This window comes from Podarcis filfolensis, assembly GCF_964270895.1.
Source record: "Podarcis filfolensis genome assembly, chromosome: 17".
NCBI classification, from domain to species: Eukaryota; Metazoa; Chordata; class Lepidosauria; order Squamata; family Lacertidae; genus Podarcis; species Podarcis filfolensis.
This window is the reverse complement of record NC_139621.1, coordinates 25,590,276-25,610,858: the sequence shown is the minus strand read 5'-3', so window position 1 is coordinate 25,610,858 and position 20,583 is coordinate 25,590,276. Positions and strand designations below refer to the sequence as shown.

The 20,583-nt window shown below is 43.5% G+C and overlaps 2 protein-coding genes across 18 annotated transcripts in view; one reads left to right on the top strand and one right to left on the bottom strand.

The window, feature by feature from the left end:
- Positions 1-7,475, top strand: part of SHOC1 (shortage in chiasmata 1) — a 36,500-nt gene extending 29,025 nt beyond the window's left edge. For 14 of the 17 annotated variants that reach the window (XM_083592742.1, XM_083592752.1, XM_083592745.1 and 11 more), the window contains 4 exons: positions 974-1,105; positions 2,474-2,623; positions 4,661-5,594; positions 7,131-7,475. In XM_083592742.1, the coding sequence (XP_083448868.1) occupies positions 974-1,105; positions 2,474-2,623; positions 4,661-5,594; positions 7,131-7,234 (1,320 nt within the window). In that variant the 3' untranslated portion in view covers positions 7,235-7,475. The remainder of the gene's footprint in view (positions 1-973; positions 1,106-2,473; positions 2,624-4,660; positions 5,595-7,130) is intronic. The other 3 variants (XM_083592756.1, XM_083592757.1, XM_083592755.1) reach the window with 1 other exon arrangement.
- Positions 7,476-10,365: 2,890 nt separating this feature from the next.
- Positions 10,366-19,473, bottom strand: GNG10 (G protein subunit gamma 10). The gene is made up of 3 exons (XM_083594222.1): positions 19,152-19,473; positions 13,252-13,383; positions 10,366-11,404 (listed from the first exon to the last, which is right to left on the bottom strand). The coding sequence occupies exons 1-2, from the start codon at positions 19,230-19,232 to the stop codon at positions 13,258-13,260; spliced, it is 207 nt and encodes a 68-aa protein (XP_083450348.1). The 5' UTR covers positions 19,233-19,473; the 3' UTR covers positions 10,366-11,404; positions 13,252-13,257.
- Between the last annotated feature and the right edge of the window lie 1,110 nt (positions 19,474-20,583).

Below are 20,583 nucleotides of genomic sequence, written 5' to 3'. Positions count from 1 at the left end.
TGTGCTACAAAACACAAGCAGAAGTGCAGGAAGAAGGCGCAGATGCAATCCAAAGGTATACTCACTCAATAAGTTAAGGTACAGGGCAACTCTAAGCCCTGCTCCATGCTGCTGGTGGGAGTTAGAATGTAGCAGAGGTGACCTCCTGCCTTGGTCTGCTGGGTTCTTCCACTGATGTACTTGATGAAAGGGCAGTGATGTGCACACTTCTGTTTGTGCTTTCCTACCAGTAGCAGCCTATGTAAGGTCCCCAAATAGGGTATTTTGGAGTTGGGGCAGGAGCCAAAGCTCGCCCGTTTCCTGAGTGCGGGGGGAGGAGGAGAAAAAGAAGAAGAAGAAGAAGAGGAAGAAGAAGAAGAAGAAGTAGAAGAAGAATTGCCCTGTCAACCATCAGCCACGGCCAGTACTGTATTCTAAAATCACTGTACTGAGTAATCTTGTGGCAAATTTATATCACACAAGCTTCTGCTATCTATTGTCACAAGTATTGCTTGTTTGCACTGCCCACACTCTGTCCATTGTAGCTGGCACATGATAAGTTTCAAATAATTCTGGCATGTGACAGTAGGAAAAAACACTGTGGTCTGAACAGAAGTACCTAATGCCATGTTACCACTAGAGGTCAGCAAGCTCAGTTATCACAATTAAGCAATCCATTATTAATGTAAATTCTCTAGGTTTTTCTTCAACTTTTAAAATCCTGATTAAGCTCCTGATGTTCTGCTTGGAAAATAAATGAAAGCAAATGTAAATTCTTAGTTCAGGTTGTTGCCTGATATAGCTGGGGTAGAATTTTTTAACTGCATATAGACTTACTGGAAAATTGGTAACTGAGGCCTTGATTATCTTAATGTTGTGTCTAGGCTGAGATTGTTAACATGCAGCATCAACCTGGGCATTAAATTGCCAAAGATTCTTGTTGTTTTGTTCCATTTTATGTAATCTCTGTTCTGAATTTATAACAACATTTTAGGTGGTTCTTACACCAGGAGTTGAAGAGACAGCCCTTTTGGTTCGTCAGATTGCTGACCACATTCTGATGACTTCTCAAAGACATCCTCAGGAATGGCTAGACAAATCCTGGCTTTCCGTCTTGCCGTCAGAGGTGTGTTTCTCTTAAACAAATAGGGAACCTGTGGCCCTCCCAAATGTTGCTGAAGTACAACCTCCCAGCCTCCCATCATCCCTGACCACTGGCAATGTTGGCTGGGGCTGATGGAAGCAGCAAGTGGAAAGCCACTGGTTGCCTCCTCTCCTTACAAGGGACAGGTGGTTCCTGTTCCATTGCATTTCTTTTATTCTTAATATGTGTAGGCTACAATAGCAGGGAACATTATTCAAATGCAGCTGTTGCACATAAACGGATCCTCCAGAGGATAAGGACTGCAACCCACTTTACATGGTAGGCTGCGGTCCTTCCTTGCTAGTGGGTCTTCCAGATGGAAAAATGCAATCTGCCCATCTCTTATCAAAGAAAGGAATGAATCGCTGTATGCTGCTGGCTGGCTAAAAGCCATCCTATTCGTAAATAAATGTATGTTTTATATAATGATGTAGTTACTTTCTGGAAGGAAAATCCTGAAGCAAAACACACATAAATGAGAGAGGTGACCAGACTGAGATGTTGCCTGCCTTACCTGATCTTGGTGGATGCTCCAGGAAAACGTGGCTGGAGGCACTGGCACACTCTGATTTCGCACGGCAAATGAATCTGATTCATCCTCTTTCATTACTGTTGCTTTCAACATGGCAGATGCAAGCAGGGCAGAAAGGGAACAAGCTGTTTTTAATGCCTTGTTGAAATTGTAATGTATAATGTCTCTTTCACAGTGCCAGCTTCCTGGAAACTGGCTTAATTATAATATTGTTATGCTTGCCCCAGTTTCCCGAATAGTGAGAAGTTCCAGGAGCTCAGCATGCATCTGGATTTTGGTTTCCTTCTAAGTGGAGGGACTTAAAATATTTTGTAATATTTGAATTTATATTATTTTGGGCATAGGTGGAGGTGCAGTTTAACTCCTACAAATGGTAAACTCTGCTGCCCTACATCGGATCCCCAGAAAGGCAGTTTTCAAAAGACACTTTCTAAAAACTAGCCCTTTGCTTCTTTCTTTGTTCTGTTCAAAAAGCCCAGTCTTTGCTTATTTCCACTCACAAAGGTAGGTAACATCAGCTTGAGCAGCGGAAAATAAAAAGGATTGCCTTTGCCAAAATGGCTCTTGCCTTCCAGAGGCGTCTTCAGCTATCTTTTTACTTGTAGCCTCTCTAACAGCAGATGTGCCTGCCAACTTGGCCCGCTAACCATTAAGGTACATTTGTAGGCATTCTCGCCCCAGGAAACCTCTTTTATCCTACTTTGCAGCAATCAGTTAGCGAACTCATAAGCTATTACCTTTGAACTCAAAACAAAGCAAACATCACTTGCAACTGTCCTTGAAAACATATCAAAATTAATTCTGGTTTTTCCCCTCAGGAAGAGAAATCCTTGTTTACATTTCCATGCATGAATCCTCTAGTGGCTCAAGTCATGTTAAAAAAAAGCTCTTCACTGGAGTGGCTTCTGTCAGCAACCTTTGACCAGCTTCATGCGCTACTGCCTGAAGTGCCTGAGAAAGTTCTGAAGGTCAGATATTCAGGGCCCCAGCACCTCCTGTGTACCATGTGTGACTGTGTTTATATGTGTTTATGCAAGAATCCAGTACTTTAGATGTGTCCAATCAGTGGCATAGCATGGGTTGCAGCGCCCAGGGCAAGCAAGCCACTGACATCACCAGGGTGCCTCACCTGAGCCAAGCGGGGCCACACTGCACTGCACTGCACTGCCTGCCCATGCAGGTGGGAGCCTGGCCGGCCAACATGACCCTTGGCAGTCGAATCCCCCTGATACCCACAGAGAGGAGTGCTGGGCCAGACCGCACTGGAGTTACCCCTTACCCGCCTCCCTCTATTAGTGCTGGCTCATTGTGGGCCTGAGCTGCTCTGCTGCCTTCAACAAGGTAGGGCAAGGATCCTCATGGAAGCCGGCGCCTGTGTGTGGATGCCTGGTTGGTCCCCTTAAAATTTTGCGCCTGGGGCCATGCCCCCTGCCCCTCCCCCTGCTTGCCATTGTGTCCAGTTGATGCACAACCGCCGTGTGGGTCCTTTTGGATATGGAAGAGGGAGGAATGGGGGTGTGGCAGAACAGGTTTATGCCCACTCTGCTGACACACACGAGGGCAGAAATGGAACTCTTGTGCAAAACAGTTGCTGCCTATATAATTTTGAAACAGAAGGGTGACAAGAAAAATTCCTGACGTTGAACTGGTTTTTTTTACAACTTGATCCATATTATATGTGTATCTATAATGCAAGCCATCTGCAGAAAGCTGCAATTTAAAGTAAATTGGCCAAGACTGTTCTGTGAATGCTGCATGTCCCTTGCCAGGGCCGGCCCACCCGTGAGGTGAGGTGAGGTGACTGCTTCACAGGCAAGATCGGGCAGCAGATCCAGACTCCAATAAATGTACTGGCAGTGGCTGCTGCTGCTGCACACTCTCTGGAGGCCGGATCGTTTGCCTTTTTTGGCAGGCCCCCTCTGAATGCTGCCTCTACAGCCGCCCCTTGGTCTCCTTTGACTCTAGGAAGGAAATGGTGAGGGCTGTCCTCTTGGGGTCTCTTGAGTACGCACCTACCCAGCACCAGCAGGCTCCTTCCCCTTCCCCTCCCCCTGAGATTCCCACTTCAACCATCAGGTAAGGTTGATTTGAAACACACACACACACACACACACACACACACACACACTATTTCCAATGTAGATCTTCACTCACCCCTTCTTCACTGGCAGCGGCGAGACACTGTTTTGTGATTCACCTCAGGAGCCAAGATGTCTTGGCCCAACCCAGCCCCTTGCAAACCCATTTATAAAAGGTTCCATATCAAAAGTGTAGACATACACTGATATAAACCTAATTCTGTGTTTTCCCATAGTTTGGTTGCCACTGAAAAAACTGCCATAGCATAGTTAGGCCACAATAGTAATGTTTGTAATTTCTTGTTAATATTGTTAACAAGACATCTTCCACACCTGTATTGGTCGCCCTGATATACCTCATTTATTACATTGTTTTTACTGGGTTACGGATGTCACCATTACAGTGTGGGTCTTCAGCTGTGATTTTCCAGTGGCAACTATACCACAATGAGATGTTGCCATTACAGATGCAAGCAGTGATTTACCCTGTGGTAACTATACCAAAACTATACCGTTTTAGGCCATAGTTTTAGGAATCCTGCAATTGTCTTGCTCTTTTTCTCATGTGTGAATGTTTAATGTGATAGTGCTGTGTTGCATTTGGCAGGCAGCTGCCACCCTAGTGTTACTGGATATTTCAAGATGAAATCCTGCTTATACCACCTTAAGATGTTCTAATACACCAGAACTGTGTTCAAAATGCCATCCTAAGTCTTGATTTGATAGCCAGTAGAATTTTATACTTGAACTAAAGCATTAGATCTTCATATAAATTCAGTTTCCCCTTTAAGGTTTCGATGGTGATGTCATTTTTATGCACATTCAGATTGGCGTATTCCCTATCACTTAATAGTTGAAAATGCTGTGGCAATAAAAGCTTCATGTCTTTCTAGTGGTGTGGACTTGAATCTGCTTCTTCCATTCCAGCACTTTAGTGACATCACATCACTGTACATCTTGAACCCTCCAGCAGAGCCAAAACTTCCAGAAGAAACTGTATCACTTCAAAAAAACATAAAGGGCTCTATCAGGTCTTGCTCTGAAATTCCCTTTTCCAAGGCGGTGTTATCTGGCTTTCAAGGACACAGTCCCTTTACTGAATATTTTGGAAACTATGGTGAAGTACAGAACAGCAAAAATTGTTTCCCACTTTACTACCAAAATGAGTCCTATACTCCTCTGAAATCAGGTGGAAAGCACAGCAGCTTAATAGCACCTTCAGTACCATACCAGGAAAAAGTTTGTTTCTTTCAGGATAATACAGGCATAGAGCGGCAACAGTACATCCAATTTGCAAAAAAAATGGAAGTGGAAAAAAGAACAACTTCATCACTGCTACCACCAGATGATCTGAAAGGACGTCCCCATATTAACTTTGAAGCTACAATGCCATATTTAGCGTACAACCTGGGTGGAACAAATATGTATCTTGAAAATAGCGCACAAAACAGAATGTTCAAAGCTGCAGGCCAAATGCTTGCTCATCAAGATATTGAAAATGTACTGGAGGTGAAAAAGCAGCCACTTGTAAAGCAATGTGAATCTAGCAAGGATTCCAAATCTTCTTGGCATCTTGTCTCTAGCAGAGACGATTGTCCAATCCAGCAGAACTCTCGGAGTTTTCTAGGAGAACTTGGTGCGACAGGATATAGTGGTCCAAAATTTCAGTTTGAGGAGATGTTTTGGGGTAACCAGTCATCCATGCTAGCAATGGGTTCATCTCCCCAGGATTCAAGTTTCAGCAAAGAATTATCTAGTCCAGATAGATTCTTTAATTTGGACTTTCCAATAACAGGAGAGTACACAAGAAAGAAAAATCCCAATGTGTTATCATCTAATCCAAGAGAATGCGTTTCAGCAGGTAGAGTAAAACCATAAAGCACTCTTTGCTGCCACTCTTTTCTGATTAAGTGAAAAATAGCTTTTCCTTATTTTTTTTTTCTTACAGCTCCGTGCCCTTTCACCTGCTATTGCTCAAAATTACGGAAATATTCTCAGAACCATGAGCAGTCCTTTTGTTTAATGGGATATTTGGCCATTCCAACAGAATTAAATGCTGGACCTAGTCTTAACTCTTAACCTGAATGTGTTTGATTCTGTTGCGTTGATGCTTTAGGGCCAGCTCTCAGTTTACTGCTTCAGGCTTGCATTAAAGGAAGCTTCCTCTGAACAGAGGAAAAGTTAATTGAAATCTGTGGTGTTGCTCATATTGTTGAACCTTAGGGAAATTAGGGTGATTATGAGAGAGTTGTAAACAATGCTTTCAACTGGCCCTCGTGGATTAAAGTTGAGATCTGAGTAACTATACTTTTATGTATAGTGGTACCTCGGGTTACAGACGCTTCATGTTATAGACTCCGCTAACCCAGAAATAGTACCTCAGGTTAAGAACTTTGCTTCAGGATGAGAACAGAAATCGCGCTGCGGTGGCGTGGCGGCAGTGGGAGGCCCCATTAGCTAAAGTGGTGCTTCAGGTTAAGACCAGTTTCAGGTTAAGAACGGACCTCCGGAACGAATTAAGTACTTAACCTGAGGTACCACTGTACTCTCTTTTTATACTTATTTTCTACCTAAATCTACTGCTTTGTTGAGCGTTGAAATGCTCAATTATAATTCACATTTCTTTTTAAAAAATTGAGATCTGTGGAATGACCAGACATTAATTAGGTGTTTAACCATGGAAAATAGCCTCTTATGACAAAGCCTTTAAGGATTCAGCCAGTCTGACATTCTTACTGTGCTTCACTGTTTCCTTGCTTCTCTGGGCATATTAATCTTAACATGTTTCCTTTTGATGCATGCTTCCTCATGTGAAGCTGTAAGCTTAAACATTTTCCCCTTAATAATGTTGAATTTGTGCAACTGAACACGTTAATAAATCTGGTTAAAAACCTTTTATTTACAAAGGAATATATCAGTTAATGCCTTAGAAACACTCGAATGCTGCACCATTGTTGAAAATTAGCAGACGTGGGAGTCCATGTAAGCAGCTCTGAGCTTTGTAAAGGAAGAGAAATAACTTAAAGAAATAAATAGTATGGTGTTAAAGCCCATAATTACACAATCCAAGATGCCATTTCAATGTTGTAACCTTGTCTCCATTTTAAGCTCTTACACACCATTGCTTTAGCAAGCAATTAATTCCTTTTTAAGACAGAAATTCAGGGCACCATGTAGCCAACAGTAAGCACTTTAATTAATCCAATGGGAGTTAAATAGAAGCTAAACCCTCTCAAACTGAAATAAATGGAACTTAAAGTGCTCCATTTTGGCTAGATCACTCCTTTAAATGCCTAAGCATGCAGACTTTTTCTTACTGCTGGATGGGATTAATGAGTTAGATCTGCATAATGCCTACTAGGTAATTGCTCACTTCTACACATTTTTTTTCCTACAGCAGGTTTAAAATGCACCCAGTTACCACAGCTGAAAAAAAGACGTCTAACCTATGAAAAAGACCCTGGGAGAAGCGATGGTCAAACACGTCTCAAATTCCTTTAAAGGAAATGCAGTCTCACCTTTCACACTTCTGTTTATATGTGATATACTTTAAGCAGTTTTAAAACAATGTTATAATTTATTGTATACTTACTTTTAAACAGTTTTTAACATTTTCTTGTAGTGCTTGTTGGAGGGTGGGTTTTTTTGGAGATTTTAGAAAATAGGTTAGATAAGCCTGGAAAAATATTACACAAAGATGTGGTATGACGATTAAAATAAAGCACTGCATACTTAAATTATACATCATCTTTATAACTCATTCGGAGCATCTCTAGAAGGGGGGGGGGCTATATTATCAACACTGCCTGCAGAATTTGGAACATCTGTCAGGGACAAATGGCTGTTGTCCTGATTCGAGGCCAACAGACCAAGTTGTCACTCATAGCTACCAGTGGACTGCTGCTAAGTCCATATTTCAAGGCTGGACAGGAAAGGGGCACTTTCTTTCTAGGTATCCAGGAAGAACTAGAGGAGAGAGGAAGCTCCCAGTTGATGTAGACCTCCTCCCTTTATTTGAGGCTGAAGGGGAGATGTAAAGTGGTGGTTGTCATGAGAAACCAGCTTGTCACTCCTGCCCAGGGCAGTCTCTTTATTGGGCCATAAATAAATGGTCTTAGAATATGTCAAATATCTCGGGGGAAATTCAGTGTGGCACGTTGCCAATTGTTCTGACAGTACAGGCTTTTCAGCTTGCCAGATGGAATGATCCTCCCTCTTCTACATGATCTGGTACTTCTCCTCATGCCCTCATGCCCCCCCCAAACCTGAGCCAATTTCAGGGGGGGGAGGGGGGGGAAGTCCCATTGCTTCCGCTAGCAGCACTAGTTACAGTGGTGCCTCAGGTTACAAGTAGTGCCTCGGGTTGAGAACTTTGCCCCAGGATGAGAACAGAAATCATGTGCCAGTGGCGCGACAGCAGCGGGAGGCCCCATTAGAGAAAGCGCGCCTCAGGTTAAAGAGCGGTTTTGGGTTAAGAACAGACCTCCAGAATGAATTAACTTTGTAACCAGAGGTACCACTGTAGTTGAATCCAGCCTCTGAAAAATATTCCTATAGATCTACAGTATAGGGATGATTGCTTTTAAAGGCCATTGAAGTGCAGTCATGCCTCATGTTATGGCCGCTTCAGGTTACATGTTTTCAGGTTGTGGACCATGGGAAACCCAGAAGTACTGGAATGGGTTACTTCTGCGTTTTGCTGCTCGTGCATGCGCAGAAGTGCTAAATCGCGCTTCGCGCATGCACAAAAGCACCAAATCACACCTGCGCAGATGCAGTGCTTCAGGATGCGAATGCTGCGGGTTGTGGGCGTGCCTCCATCACGGATTACGTCCGCAACCCGAGGTTCCACTGTAGTAATAAATAATCATAGCAACTTATATTCACAAGCCTGGAGGCGTCACTATTTTGGGTCCATTTTTGTGGTCTCTGTACAGCCAATTTTCCATTCCCACAGATTTGGCAGGGTTCTTTTGCTGATCTCAGGAATTTGCTATTTCAGAGTTAAGAGATACCAAATATAATCATAACCAGCCATAGGGCGGGAATATGTTTCAGCTTTCTTTCTTTCACAGTTTAAGAAACATTCCTGCTCCTTTTCCTTGAGTTCACCCTTATTATGCACATATCAAAATTGTAGTCCAAACCTATCAAAAGTAGATGAAGGGGGGAAAGGTTTAAAATATTGATATAAAAAACAGCTTAGGGGTTGGTACATTTTTTTAAAATGACAAGCATTTTCAGAGATTTTTTAAGTTTCTCATTTTGACTCATCCTCTAAACAGATCCTGCAACTTACTTTCAAAAAGGAACCACAAAACAAAAACTGGCTTTCTCTCCTGTTTGAATTGCAACAATGTTATATAATTCAGCAGTTTTTAAAACCGCATAATTAGTACTTCTTTATTTGAAATACAGGGAAAAAGAGAATGTCATGTGTGAGGAGAGAACAAAAATAGTTTTTTGAGAGATTTTAGATGCCCATAAGGGTTTTTTATCTTAAACATATTATGAAGGAATGCTGTGACTCAAACCGTTTCCTAGTATTTGCTGAGGTTGTCTTCCTTTCCTCACCCAGTGGAACTGCCTTCCACTTTTTTCATCCCTATAAATCATAGGTAGGAATTTTTTTTCAGCCTGGTGGACCAAATTCTTATCTCCACCAGCCCTGTGGGCCAAGTGTAGCAGGTTGGCAACAGTGCCTTTTGAAGTTTCCAAGTGGAAACACATTTCAAAAGTGCTGTCTCTTAGCCCCAATCATCTGACCACACCTTTACTTGCCTTCCACCTGACATCACATCAGATGCAGGCCAGGTAGGTGTGGTTTGAGAAAAGCAGCCTTGCAGGTCAAAGCAATGTAAGGCAGCTATCTCAGGTGACCAGTTTTGGATGACTTGAAGGGTTGCAGAAACAGGTCTGACCAGGGACAACTACTAGGAAATTCACTTGTACAGGTCTCACTGAAATATTGTTGTGTGGCGATGCACATGGTACAAAAATCCAAACTCGGTTGTTGGCATGTAATGCTTTCGGATGATTGACCGATACTGGAAATCAAAAGGAATATCACCTTCAGAAGGGCCTCGTTTTCTTTCTCTTCTGCATGCATATTAGGAATTATTACTGCATTAATTACTATGAATAGGATAAAGCAGGCCACTTGCAAATAGTCATTTGCTGACACCATTAGGATAAGAAAGAATTGGATTTTATGATTTGTTCCACTTTGAAGCTGAATAATCTTTTAACAGGAGAGATTTTAACATACACACTCAGGAGTATCACTAAATTTCTCCTGGGTTTAGGGGCATCCAGGGGACCAGCTTTGGATTCAAACCATTTCCTGGGACACTTCCACCCATCCCCTTTTTGATGGTGTTGGAAGAGGGAGACGCCAGCAAAGGATCGCCCTCTCCAATGTCAGAGCTGTTTCTCTGACGTTTGGAGGGTAAATCTTATGCAAGGACACCCTGCCTGGGCTATAGTTGAGAAATAAGCAATCTTATGCGCACTTTCCGAATTCCTTCAGTGGATATCAGATTTATTTTACACTGAAAACTCCCCCATCAAAAATATTTCTGTTTGTGACCCAAAATGCTTCCTCTTTCCATACAACAGAGTGTCCCAAATAGTTAGGGAAAGAAATTTTTATTTAAGCTTCTAATATATTAATACAAACAAGGGTGTGTAAACAGAATATTCTTTTTTTAAAAAGTAAACAGTCTGTGTGTGTGTAAAAGTGCTCGATAAACAAAAATCAAAGGCACCCCACCCCAAAAACACATTTGTACAGGTCCCAATAATGTTGCAAGCCTTGAAAAAGTGACCTATAGAAGTGTTTATGTAGTGTAGTGTCGTCTTCTTGTCTGTAATTACCTGCCGAGTTACAGTTTAGACATTTCAAAGAAACAGTTTTCGGTAGAAGCACAATAAAAACTAAAGACACACTAAACCTAGTATGGGGGATTTTGGGAATTCTATCTATGTGGCAGATGGAACCAGCTATTTCTGTATTCTCAATGCTTTCAGGAATAGCAAAAGAGCAATGTGTTATAAATAATATTTCTTTCCATACTGGATAGATGGGCACTCTCACTAAAATGGGTTCACACCTGCCAAAATTTAGAACTTTCAAGTCTCCAATTTCAAAAAGGAAGTTAAGAATGTTATTGAACATGTCCCATTGAAATTAATGGGAAATGGAGCCTGATCCTATGCATATTTACCCAACAGGAAGTCCAAATGAGGTGAATATGCACAGCATTGCTGCATTAAAAGGATTTACCTTTGGCTGGGTCATGCCTAGTGAACATTTTTATCAGAAAATGCAAAGCGGCTACTAAGGAGGTACCTAATGAGTGTCTCATTCAGGCACAACAACAGAGCAAAAAGTCATTTGGTAATTTTCTTTTCCAGAATGTAAACATCTCAGGGGAGTAAGTGTAGAAAAGAAGCTGATTCAATTACAAAAGGAAAGCCTCTTCCTTAAAAAAATGCTTTACACAAGTATTAGTAAAAGATCTAGTCAGTTACAAAGATAGTCAAGCAGACTAATAAATATCTAAAGATACTGTTTTGGCCACACAGAAGTAAGGGCATAGACATGTTTGTTGAAAAGAAGGCTGCCAGGATTTCCTCTCACGTCTGAAGAGAACTTTTCAATAACCTTCCCTGCAATATAGGAGGGGGAAAAGCTTTATCAAAGGGTTGTCTTCCTCTTCACAAGTTAATCACAGAAGTAAGAATCCTATCACTACAACAGACAAAAGTTTGTGCCCATGAAACAGCATGCAAAGCATCTGTCTGCCCACAGAGACTCACACTGCTCCACCCATGGTATCCCTGATCATTTTATTTAAACATAATTTGTATGCCATTTAATTTTTAAAAAACCCTCTTAAGTGGTAAACAAGGACAATCATGTATTAAAAACAAGCATTAAAAACAAGCTAACATGACATTTCAAAACAGATAAAATCAGCAATGTTAAAGCTGTTATACATGGTAAAATCGCATTCTAAAATTAGATGCGTAAAATATTTTTGGCAGGTGCCAAAAACGACAGCAAAGGTGCCTGCCTATTATAAATGGGCAGAGAATTCAGGGGCTGCCACACTGAAGGGTTTCTAAGTGACTGGGTGGGGCTGGGCTGCTCAGTGTCAGGGATGGAGAGTATACTTTGCTCTCCATAAGACAGGATCCCCAACTGCAGTGGTTTACTCTCCCTGCATCCTGCCCCTGTTATATGAGAAAAAGGGAATCGGCCAAAGTTGGGAGAAATTAATAGTGCACTCACGCACTCAGGGATGTCAGTGGGAAGACTCTAAAACCTGTTGCCTTCCCCTACTGACAAGCCTCTGAAGATCAAGCTGAGTCCTGCCTGCATCATCCCATCTTGGATTGAAGTCCAAGGATGCTTCCTTGCGATCTGCTTATTGCATATTCTCCCCTATTTATTTGCAAGGAGATTATATGATGTTGGCTACTTAATGAGCATTGAAGTCCAGTCTTTTGTGGATGTAGGTTTGTTGCACAGCAGCTCCAAACCAGCTTTAATTGTGCAACATGAATTTGCTGCTATGTGACTGAACCCAACCTGAAAAAAGTGGCCACCTGGCAGCGCCCAAGGGTTCTTAAAACTTGCTGAAGTCTAAGATTCTGAACCAAGCTGGAAGTAAATTGTTTGTCTCAAATTGAATCCAGTGTCCCCTACCGGTAGATGCCATTTTTATTCTCTACAATTTTACTTGGTAAGAGTTACATACATCAAGCCCTACACACTCTCAAGGAAAAGGTAAGATGATAAACTCATTTCCAGACTGTACTACTTTGGACTGCAGAGGAGAGCTCCTCTACAATGACACTATTCAATGCATATTTTTAAATAACCCAAACTACCATGCTTGGGAAAAGATGCTAATTTCCTATATGTAGGGAATTGTTTTGTATGGAGGAGCAAGTCATTTTATGAGCTTCCACCTGCTCTCTGAAATGGTACCTTTTAAAAAACAGGTTTTCTTCCTCATCCGAGAACGGCACACTTGGTTGCACAACTCGGGAATAAAACACTGTACCCTAACGTAGATTCTAATGATATGGTTTATGCCAAAGGGGTGTGTGGCTCCTGAGATTTTAATTTTTCTTCTTTGATCAGCAACTGCTTGTGCCACATTACAAATGGTTTATGTCACTCAAAAAGTATTTTGCAATGGTTTCTGTAACTTTAAAAGTATTTTGCAGCATGGGCATAGCCAGGGGGCGCGTGCAGCTGCCCTTCCCAGATCAAGTAAAACAACAGAAATATTTAACTAACTGACCAATCACATCAGTTCTGCCCCGCTCCCCCACAAAAATCCTGGCTACGCCCATGTTTTGCAGTGCAGCAATTTGGGTGTGCCTGCTATTTTGGGAAACAGAAGCCCCCAAACTTCTCTATTTAGTTTCATGTCCTCCAGAGTTCATTAGATCCTGCCCTGTGCTCTTAAGAGAGATGCAAGCTTCTGCAAGGATCACCATACCTGTCTTCAGAGCAACGCACAGGACCTGGGCTCTCGAAATGGGTTGCTCCCTGCAGGAACGCCCACAAGCAAGGCATCTTTGCAAGCATTCTGCATACAGTACTGCTGAAGCTCTGCAGCTGCCTGAGAGACCTGGAAGAGAGAAAAACACAGGAGAACATAACAGAGGGTTCTTCTTTTTTAGAAGTCGCCGTGACATTGTTTCACTGCAAATGGAAGATGCAAAACCTGAATGTCATTCACGGAAACTGAAAGGCAATAGGTTTGAGGCGTTATTTCCTTGTACACCGTGTAATAATTACCTGCGGATTTTATTGCTGCAGAACATAATGACAGTTATTTAGATAGATGCTTAGGACTAGTTAAAAAAATGAAGGCTAAGTAAGTTGGTCTGTTTATTCCTGGCAGGGCTCCTGCAGCTTGAACAGCTGCGAGACCTTCGAATGCATGTGGAGCCCTGCCATTCATATAGTTTAGCACCCTGTTTCCAACAGAGGTCAGCCAGATGGCTCCACGAAGTACAGAAAGAGGGTATGAAGGCAATAGCCCTGCCTGTTCCCCCCAGGACCTAGCAGTCAGAGGTATACAGAGATATTGAATTTAGCTTTTGTGCCTAATAGCCTCTGACAAGGAGTTGAGGTTTGCAATAAAAAATGCAACCACTCCATTTTATTCCGCCTCCAGTTTTTTCATCTCCCCTGCCAAACAGCCAGTCAACATTCCGCAGCCACTGAGCATGCTCAGTCTTCATGGGTTTCTCTTATATGCCCCGCCCCCAACCTTCTGCAAACGTCAGGGTTTACCCAAGCCTGCTGATACCTCCCCTCTTTTGCACCAGTGGTGCTTCTTTTGGCTACAGTAAGCAACGGCACCTGCAGCCTGAGTGCTAGGAATAGGAAGAATGACAGAAATGCCCAACCAGAATCGGTCTAACAATGTCATTGGCTATAAAAGCTAAAGGAGAACTCTCGGAATTCTGTTTGGGACATACAAAGCCTGTTCATATTGGATTTGGGATGCTTCCAATGCCCAAGGTATAAAAAGGCTTTGCAATTTTATAGTCTTTGCTTATTTTTATGCATATTATTGTATTTTAGGTTGGTTTTATTCTTGTTTTATTTCTGCTTTAATCATTGTTTTTAAAAGCTGCGTTGAGTTCAGCTTTTCAAAAAAGTGACTACCGTAATAAATGAAATAGCCTTTTCTTTTTCACACATGTTCTGGTCCTCATCAGAGGAGCTCCAAGCAAGAAAAGGAACACTACTAAATCCTACCTTAGTGCCTTAGAACATTGCCCCATTAAGGGTAGGAGCTGCAGCTTTTTACGAGGACAAAAGACAAGCCTGAACTGCGTTAGCTTGGGAGCAGGTGGCAAAGTCCCTGGAGCACGCTGAAAATAAATTAATAACCCTCAAGCTCTGCCTGAATCTCTTAGCAGATGGCTGCATTTTAGCTGCAAAACGGTTAGCAGAAGGAGAGTGTGTGGTGTGCTCCTCTGATTAGCAAATTATTTTACTGCTTTGTACCTGGCTGAACTTTGCGCAGGTATTGGAGGAAATTAAATTTTAATACAAGGCAAACGTAAAGCTTTGGAAATTTGCGGTAGGGAAAAATCCTGCCACTCCAAACTCCCCTCCCTTCTATTCTAACACCTTGAATTTGTTTTATATGAAAAAAGGTTGAATAGGTGTTTTTCCAAAAATAAAAACAAACCAATAACACAAGAAATGAGCATGTCTCATTGCATCCGGTTTTTCTGCAGGGAGAGCTTGCTTTTATAGTCAAATGCCTGTGTGGACTCACATCAGAATTCATGGGGATCTTCTGTGTTATTTACATCGCAATCTATGTCGTTCTGTTTCCTCGTGAGCCACAGTGACATGGCGCGTACCCTCCAGTCAGAATTCAAAAAATTTACCCAATGGCTTATTAAATTCCACCGCCCAAATTCTTCCTAAAGTGAGAGTTAACCTGTAATAAAATCTCATTCCACAGAACAGCAAGACGAAGTACACTGTTCATTAAATACTCCGTGTTACTTTGGTTTAAGAACAGCCCTGTTTACGAACTATTCAGTTTACGAACTCCGCAAAACCAAAAGTAGTGTCTCGGTTTGCGAACTTTACCTTGGTCTAAGAACGGAATCCGAACAGTGGAAGGGCACTGGCGGCGGGAGGCGTCATTAGGGAAAGCGTGCCTCAGTTTAAGAACAGTTTCGGTTTAAGAATGGACTTGCGGAACAGATTAAGTTCGTAAACTGAGGTACCACTGTATTTCTTATTTCATCATTATCTACACAGCAGCCCTGGTGTACTAGGGAGCCTGAGCACAGGCAGGTCTCTGCCCTACGGAGCTCGCCATCTGAAGTTTGACTGTTGGGAAGGAGAAACAGAAACAAGGGGACGGATGGCAGAGGCGAGATGGGGTTGTGCATGTGAGTCAACCAATAAATATTTCATGTTAATGAACTATATATAAATGATTAATAATAATAAAAGACAACCACATCCTCCTCCTGACTACTACAACCTAGTTGTGCAGATACAGGCAGTTCCACTTTCCCAGCAGCCTATTCAAAAGCAAATGACTGCCTTATTCTACATCATCCTGCCAGGCCAAATCAAAGCTGAGTTTGTGACATCTCAGCATCCCCGGGGCACAAAAACCTCTGAGTGGAAGGTGCATTTATTAATAAGTTGGCAAAACACACACAGCTTACAGCAGCACTTCCATGCCAACTTGTGCCTGCAGAAATAAGAGGCTGGGCCGCCGGCATTCATTGTGCACCATGAATAGCATGGCTGAGCAGCTGAATATACCACTGACAACAGTTCAAGCTAAACATAGGAAGCTGCCTTATGCAAGCGACTCCTCACTCATGCGGGAGTTACATTCCGGCACCCCATGTGCATAAATGAAAATTGCGTAAGTGGGGAGACCCTCTCTGCTGCTCTTTCTCCAAAATGCTACTCTCCAAAAATCAAAAATGCTGTACCAAAAATACCTACAACTGGAATTGAAGCGCTGGGACTGACAGGAGGCTGGAGGAAGAGCAGGAAGGCAGCAGCTGCTGCGCTACCACGCACATCAGCTATTTGGCGGGGAGGCTGAGCAGCCTAAACAAAGCCCTCCAGTCACTTCTCTGTGGATTGTGCACAAATGTGGGAGGGGGATGCCTGTACCAAGTTAGACGATTGGTTCTTCTAGCTCACTACTGCCAGTGTCCTTCAACCTTGGGTCCCCAGACATTGTTGGACCACAACTCCCATCATCCCCTGCTAGCCTAGCCAATGGTCAGGGATGATGGGATGTGTAGTCCAACAACATTTGGGGGACCTAAGGTTGACCCAGGATTGACTGGCCAGTGGCTCTCCAGGGTTTCAGACAAGGGGCATTCTTAGCTCTTCCTCAGAATCTCTTTAGAGCTTGTTTACGTGTTAACAGACCGCTTAAAAGTGGTTTTGCCTTCCTGTTTTCCTCACGCCAAGAGAAATTAAAATCAGAAATCAAAATGGAGGTATAAGCAGTAAAAAAATAAGTGTCATGCATCAACTCCATTTGGATTGTCTCTTTTAAAGCTTCAAAACCCAAATGTGCTTCTGTTTGTATCCCTATTTTATCTATTTCTCTGAAAAATATATGGATTTTAAAAACTATTTGAAGCGGAGTACCCTCTTTTGAAGTACCGTGTGACTGAACGTCATGTAATACAATTCTATGAATTTAATAGGCCTTATTACCGAAACACCCAGAGGGGGACAAACTGCTGTGCTGATTTACCTAGGAGTAAGTCCCATTGTATGCAGAGGCTGGTGAAGGCTGATGTGTAAGGTTCAGCACTGTAGGCAAAACTTAACAAACATAGAGCTGCTTTCGAGATTTCTGGGATCTGCTGCTAAAAAGTAAACTTTGCAGAAGGCGGAAGTAAATAAAGCACCAGAATGCCATCAAATTCCTAATCAAATGGAGGATCATTCCCACAAAGTCCACTACCCTGTCTCACCCTGATACATAACTCGGAACTGACTCTCTACCTCCTGTTTTATTCAAGTAAATAATGTGTTTGAAAACTTAGGCATGTCTGCTTGGAAGTAAACCTCCCTGAGGGGCCAGGGGCCCTTTGTATAGCAAAAGAACTCACCTCTCTCTGAGATCTCGAAGAACTGTTGCAAACTAACAGCAGGAAACATTGGGGCTAATGTTTGTGTGACCCAGTAGTATCAACCATGTTTGACAGGACTAAAAACTAAGTAAGGGTACAACTCTGAACAGGACTGAAAACCTATCAGCTATGTGTTGGAGAACCCTGCTGAATTTAGGAAACGTATACGCAGCCTAAACATGCCTTTCAGGATCTGGTACCTTTCAGATGTTTTTGATTACAATTCCCATCAGTTCCAACTAGCATATCCAATGGTCAGGCATGATGGGAACTGGAGTCCAAAACATCTGAAAGGCACCACACTGGGAAGGCTGAAGTCTTCTCTTTTTAGATGCTGCTGAGAAAGAGAGAGTGCTTTTCAGAGTTCAATTAGATTTACAGAAATTGGTTAATATTACCAAGCAAACTGCAAGGCTAGGATTTTGCTCCTAGCTGTCATTATCCTCTCTTTGAATCAATTTTGTGTCACTGATGTGCTCCCATCCAACTTGACACAGTCTATTCCTTTGTCCTGTTTTATTATCAGTTTTGAAAAGTTTACTTTATGGTTTTTGTTCTTGTAATTCTATGGGAGAGCTGGTCTAATAAAAGCTCTCTGAGCCTGTGAAAGTATCCACTCAAGAGGGCATTTACACAAAGTGTTCCTGTTGACAAAACACTGCGAGCCTCTTCTGTGATCGCAAATTAGGGGGCGCCACATCTCATTCCTACTATCCACAGTGCGCCTCTTTGGGAACAAAGGCATATTTCAAATAGCGGAGCCAGAGTGGCAGCCAAAAGAATTAGCAACCAGGCAAAAGCCTTAAGCTCAGCTGCTGCCAGAAATGAAAAGTATAATTCTCAACCTCCTTAAACGCTACAGAATTTATGAGATGGTCTAGAATGGGCTTCAGTCGCACATTCTCTCAAACATATGATCACAAGGGTTGTCGAAGATTAAACCATTGTCTGTCAATTTTCAGCATTTCCCACAAATATTCTGTGCCCAGAGTATTTCACAAAATGTAAGATTTAAATGCAACGGCCACAACCAATTACGGTAAATAGTTCAGTACAAAACTACAGTAGAACACTGACAGCTGTTCGTTCAAAGCAATAAAACCCTGATAAACAGATAATTAACAGTGCGCTAAAAACACATCAAAAGTTTCCATGGGCCGAACGCATACGAGCAAGTTAATTAGCAATATCCAGTACTAAATAAACACCAGCGTTAGATCCACGTTTAGCAATCCATCTGGCAACTCATAGTAGGAAAACTAACCAAGATACCTCGCCCATTTATTTATTTTTAAACTAGCAGCGAGAGAGGAAAATAAAAAACGCTACGGAAACAAAAACCCTTGGAAGCAAGCCGAGGGAGGCCTAACTCTTATCAGTTAAGGACGCCAAATAAAGCCCCATTTTTGTCAGACGAGACCCCCAGTCTGGCTCTGAACGAGCCAGCGAATGGCCTCTCGCCCAGCGCTGCAAAAGCCAGCTGCGAAAGTGCGCGTTTTGTTGCAGGCCGAGAAGATGCCCCTGCCCCTCTGTGCCATCGGAAAAGGACACAAAGCTTCCCGATCCCCCGACGGCCTGACTTGCGATCCAGCTCCTCTAGAAGGAGCGGCGATGCGAGAGCGATGCCTCCTCCCTCCACTATACCGAGGACAAAGGACGCCTCGGGGTCTGGAGAGCAAATGGAGCCGCCGCGCGTCCGACTCTCCGGACGCCAGCCAAGCAGCTCTGCTCTGCTCACCCGGATCCTCTCCACGCCGGCCTCCAGTTTCAGCTGCTCCACCAGGCGCTGCATGGTGCTGAGGCTGGAGTTGGAAGACATGCTGGCGGCGGCGGCGGCGAGGAAGACGCGAGCGCTCGGGGTCTCTCTGGCGCGCGGCGCCCGACTTCCCTTGCAGTGCCAGCGCCGGCCGAAGCTGCGCTCCCGACGCACCAACCGAGCGCCGAGGGGGAGGAGGCAGCGCCCAGGCAGGCTCCCCCCACGCGCGCACCCACCCACCCGGGGTTGCGCCTCCCGGGCCCGGATGGAAGGCGAGCGCAGCCGCTTGGCGCTTGGAGAGGAACGTCTGTTACTTACAGACCCGCCAGGGCGCGAGTCTAAATTCTACGCGCAAAGCGGGTTGAAAATTGAGAGGGCTGCCCTCGAAGACCCAACCCGCGTTCCCTCCTCCCGGGAGTTTTGGGGGAAGTAGAGCAGCCAACTTGATTAAAACATTAGGTGGGTGGGTGTCATGGGAGTAGCCAGGATTTTTGTTGGGGGGGAGAGCAGGACTTTTGTTAAAGGAGGACAGAATCGACTATCAATCAGTTAGTTTTCTATTGTTTTACTTGCTTTAGGGGGCACCTGCCGTGTCAGGTAAGCGCTCCCCCCGCCCCACATCACCGATCACAAGATGCAGCACACAGACATACCATATGAATGGCAATGCCCATAGGAGCGTAGGCATAGCCAGGATTTTTGTTAGGGGCCCCCCAAAAGTTGTTCACCTTTTGGGGGGAGATCGCAGGTAAAAATTCCTCTCAAAAGAGGATATTGGAGGGGGCAGGCTTTTGCTGGGGGTGGGGGACAGAATCTTAGCATTATTTTTAACGCTTTTCACTGCCCTTCCCTTGGTTACGGCCATGCATAGGAGCAAACTCCTGGTTGCCAAGGTCCCTTTGGCTCCCCAAATAAAATATCTGAGTGGGCCAGACTCCCCAAAGTTGATGACCATTGCCATTCAAATGTTGTGCATGTGCTTACCTGGCTCCTCCCCAATATTTTATTCAAATCAGCACCCCAGGCAATGCTCATCAACTTTGGTGGGGCCAGCCCTCTCAAATATTTTATTGCGTGGGCGAAGGGACCTCGGCCCCTAGGAGTTGGCTCCTATGTCGGGGAGAAATGTAAACCTGCTGTCTCAAAGATGTTGGAGAGTAGGAACTTGGGGCATGGGTGACCTTAAAAGGGTGTGGGTTTCTGGCATTTGTAGAACCTGAGAGATGAGGTAATAGGTACTGGCACTCTTCTTCTCAGTTCTGATGTGAGAAACCAGCCCCCTTTCATTGTTTTGACCCCACCCTCCCAAAAATTACTGTAAACTCCCATGGCGGAGGTTCTTCCCATCTGAGCACGGCAATGTGCATGAAACCCAAATCCCATTGGGGCTACTCACTAGGGAGTAGGCTCCTTT

Excerpts from the sequence above, each read along its gene's own strand:
- GNG10 (XM_083594222.1), bottom strand. The coding sequence starts at position 19,232 with ATGTCTTCCAACTCCAGCCTCAGCACCATGCAGCGCCTGGTGGAGCAG. Across the intron at positions 13,384-19,151 it reads CCGGCGTGGAGAGGATCCGG|GTCTCTCAGGCAGCTGCAGA; the intron begins GTGAGCAGAGCA and ends TCTCTCTTCCAG.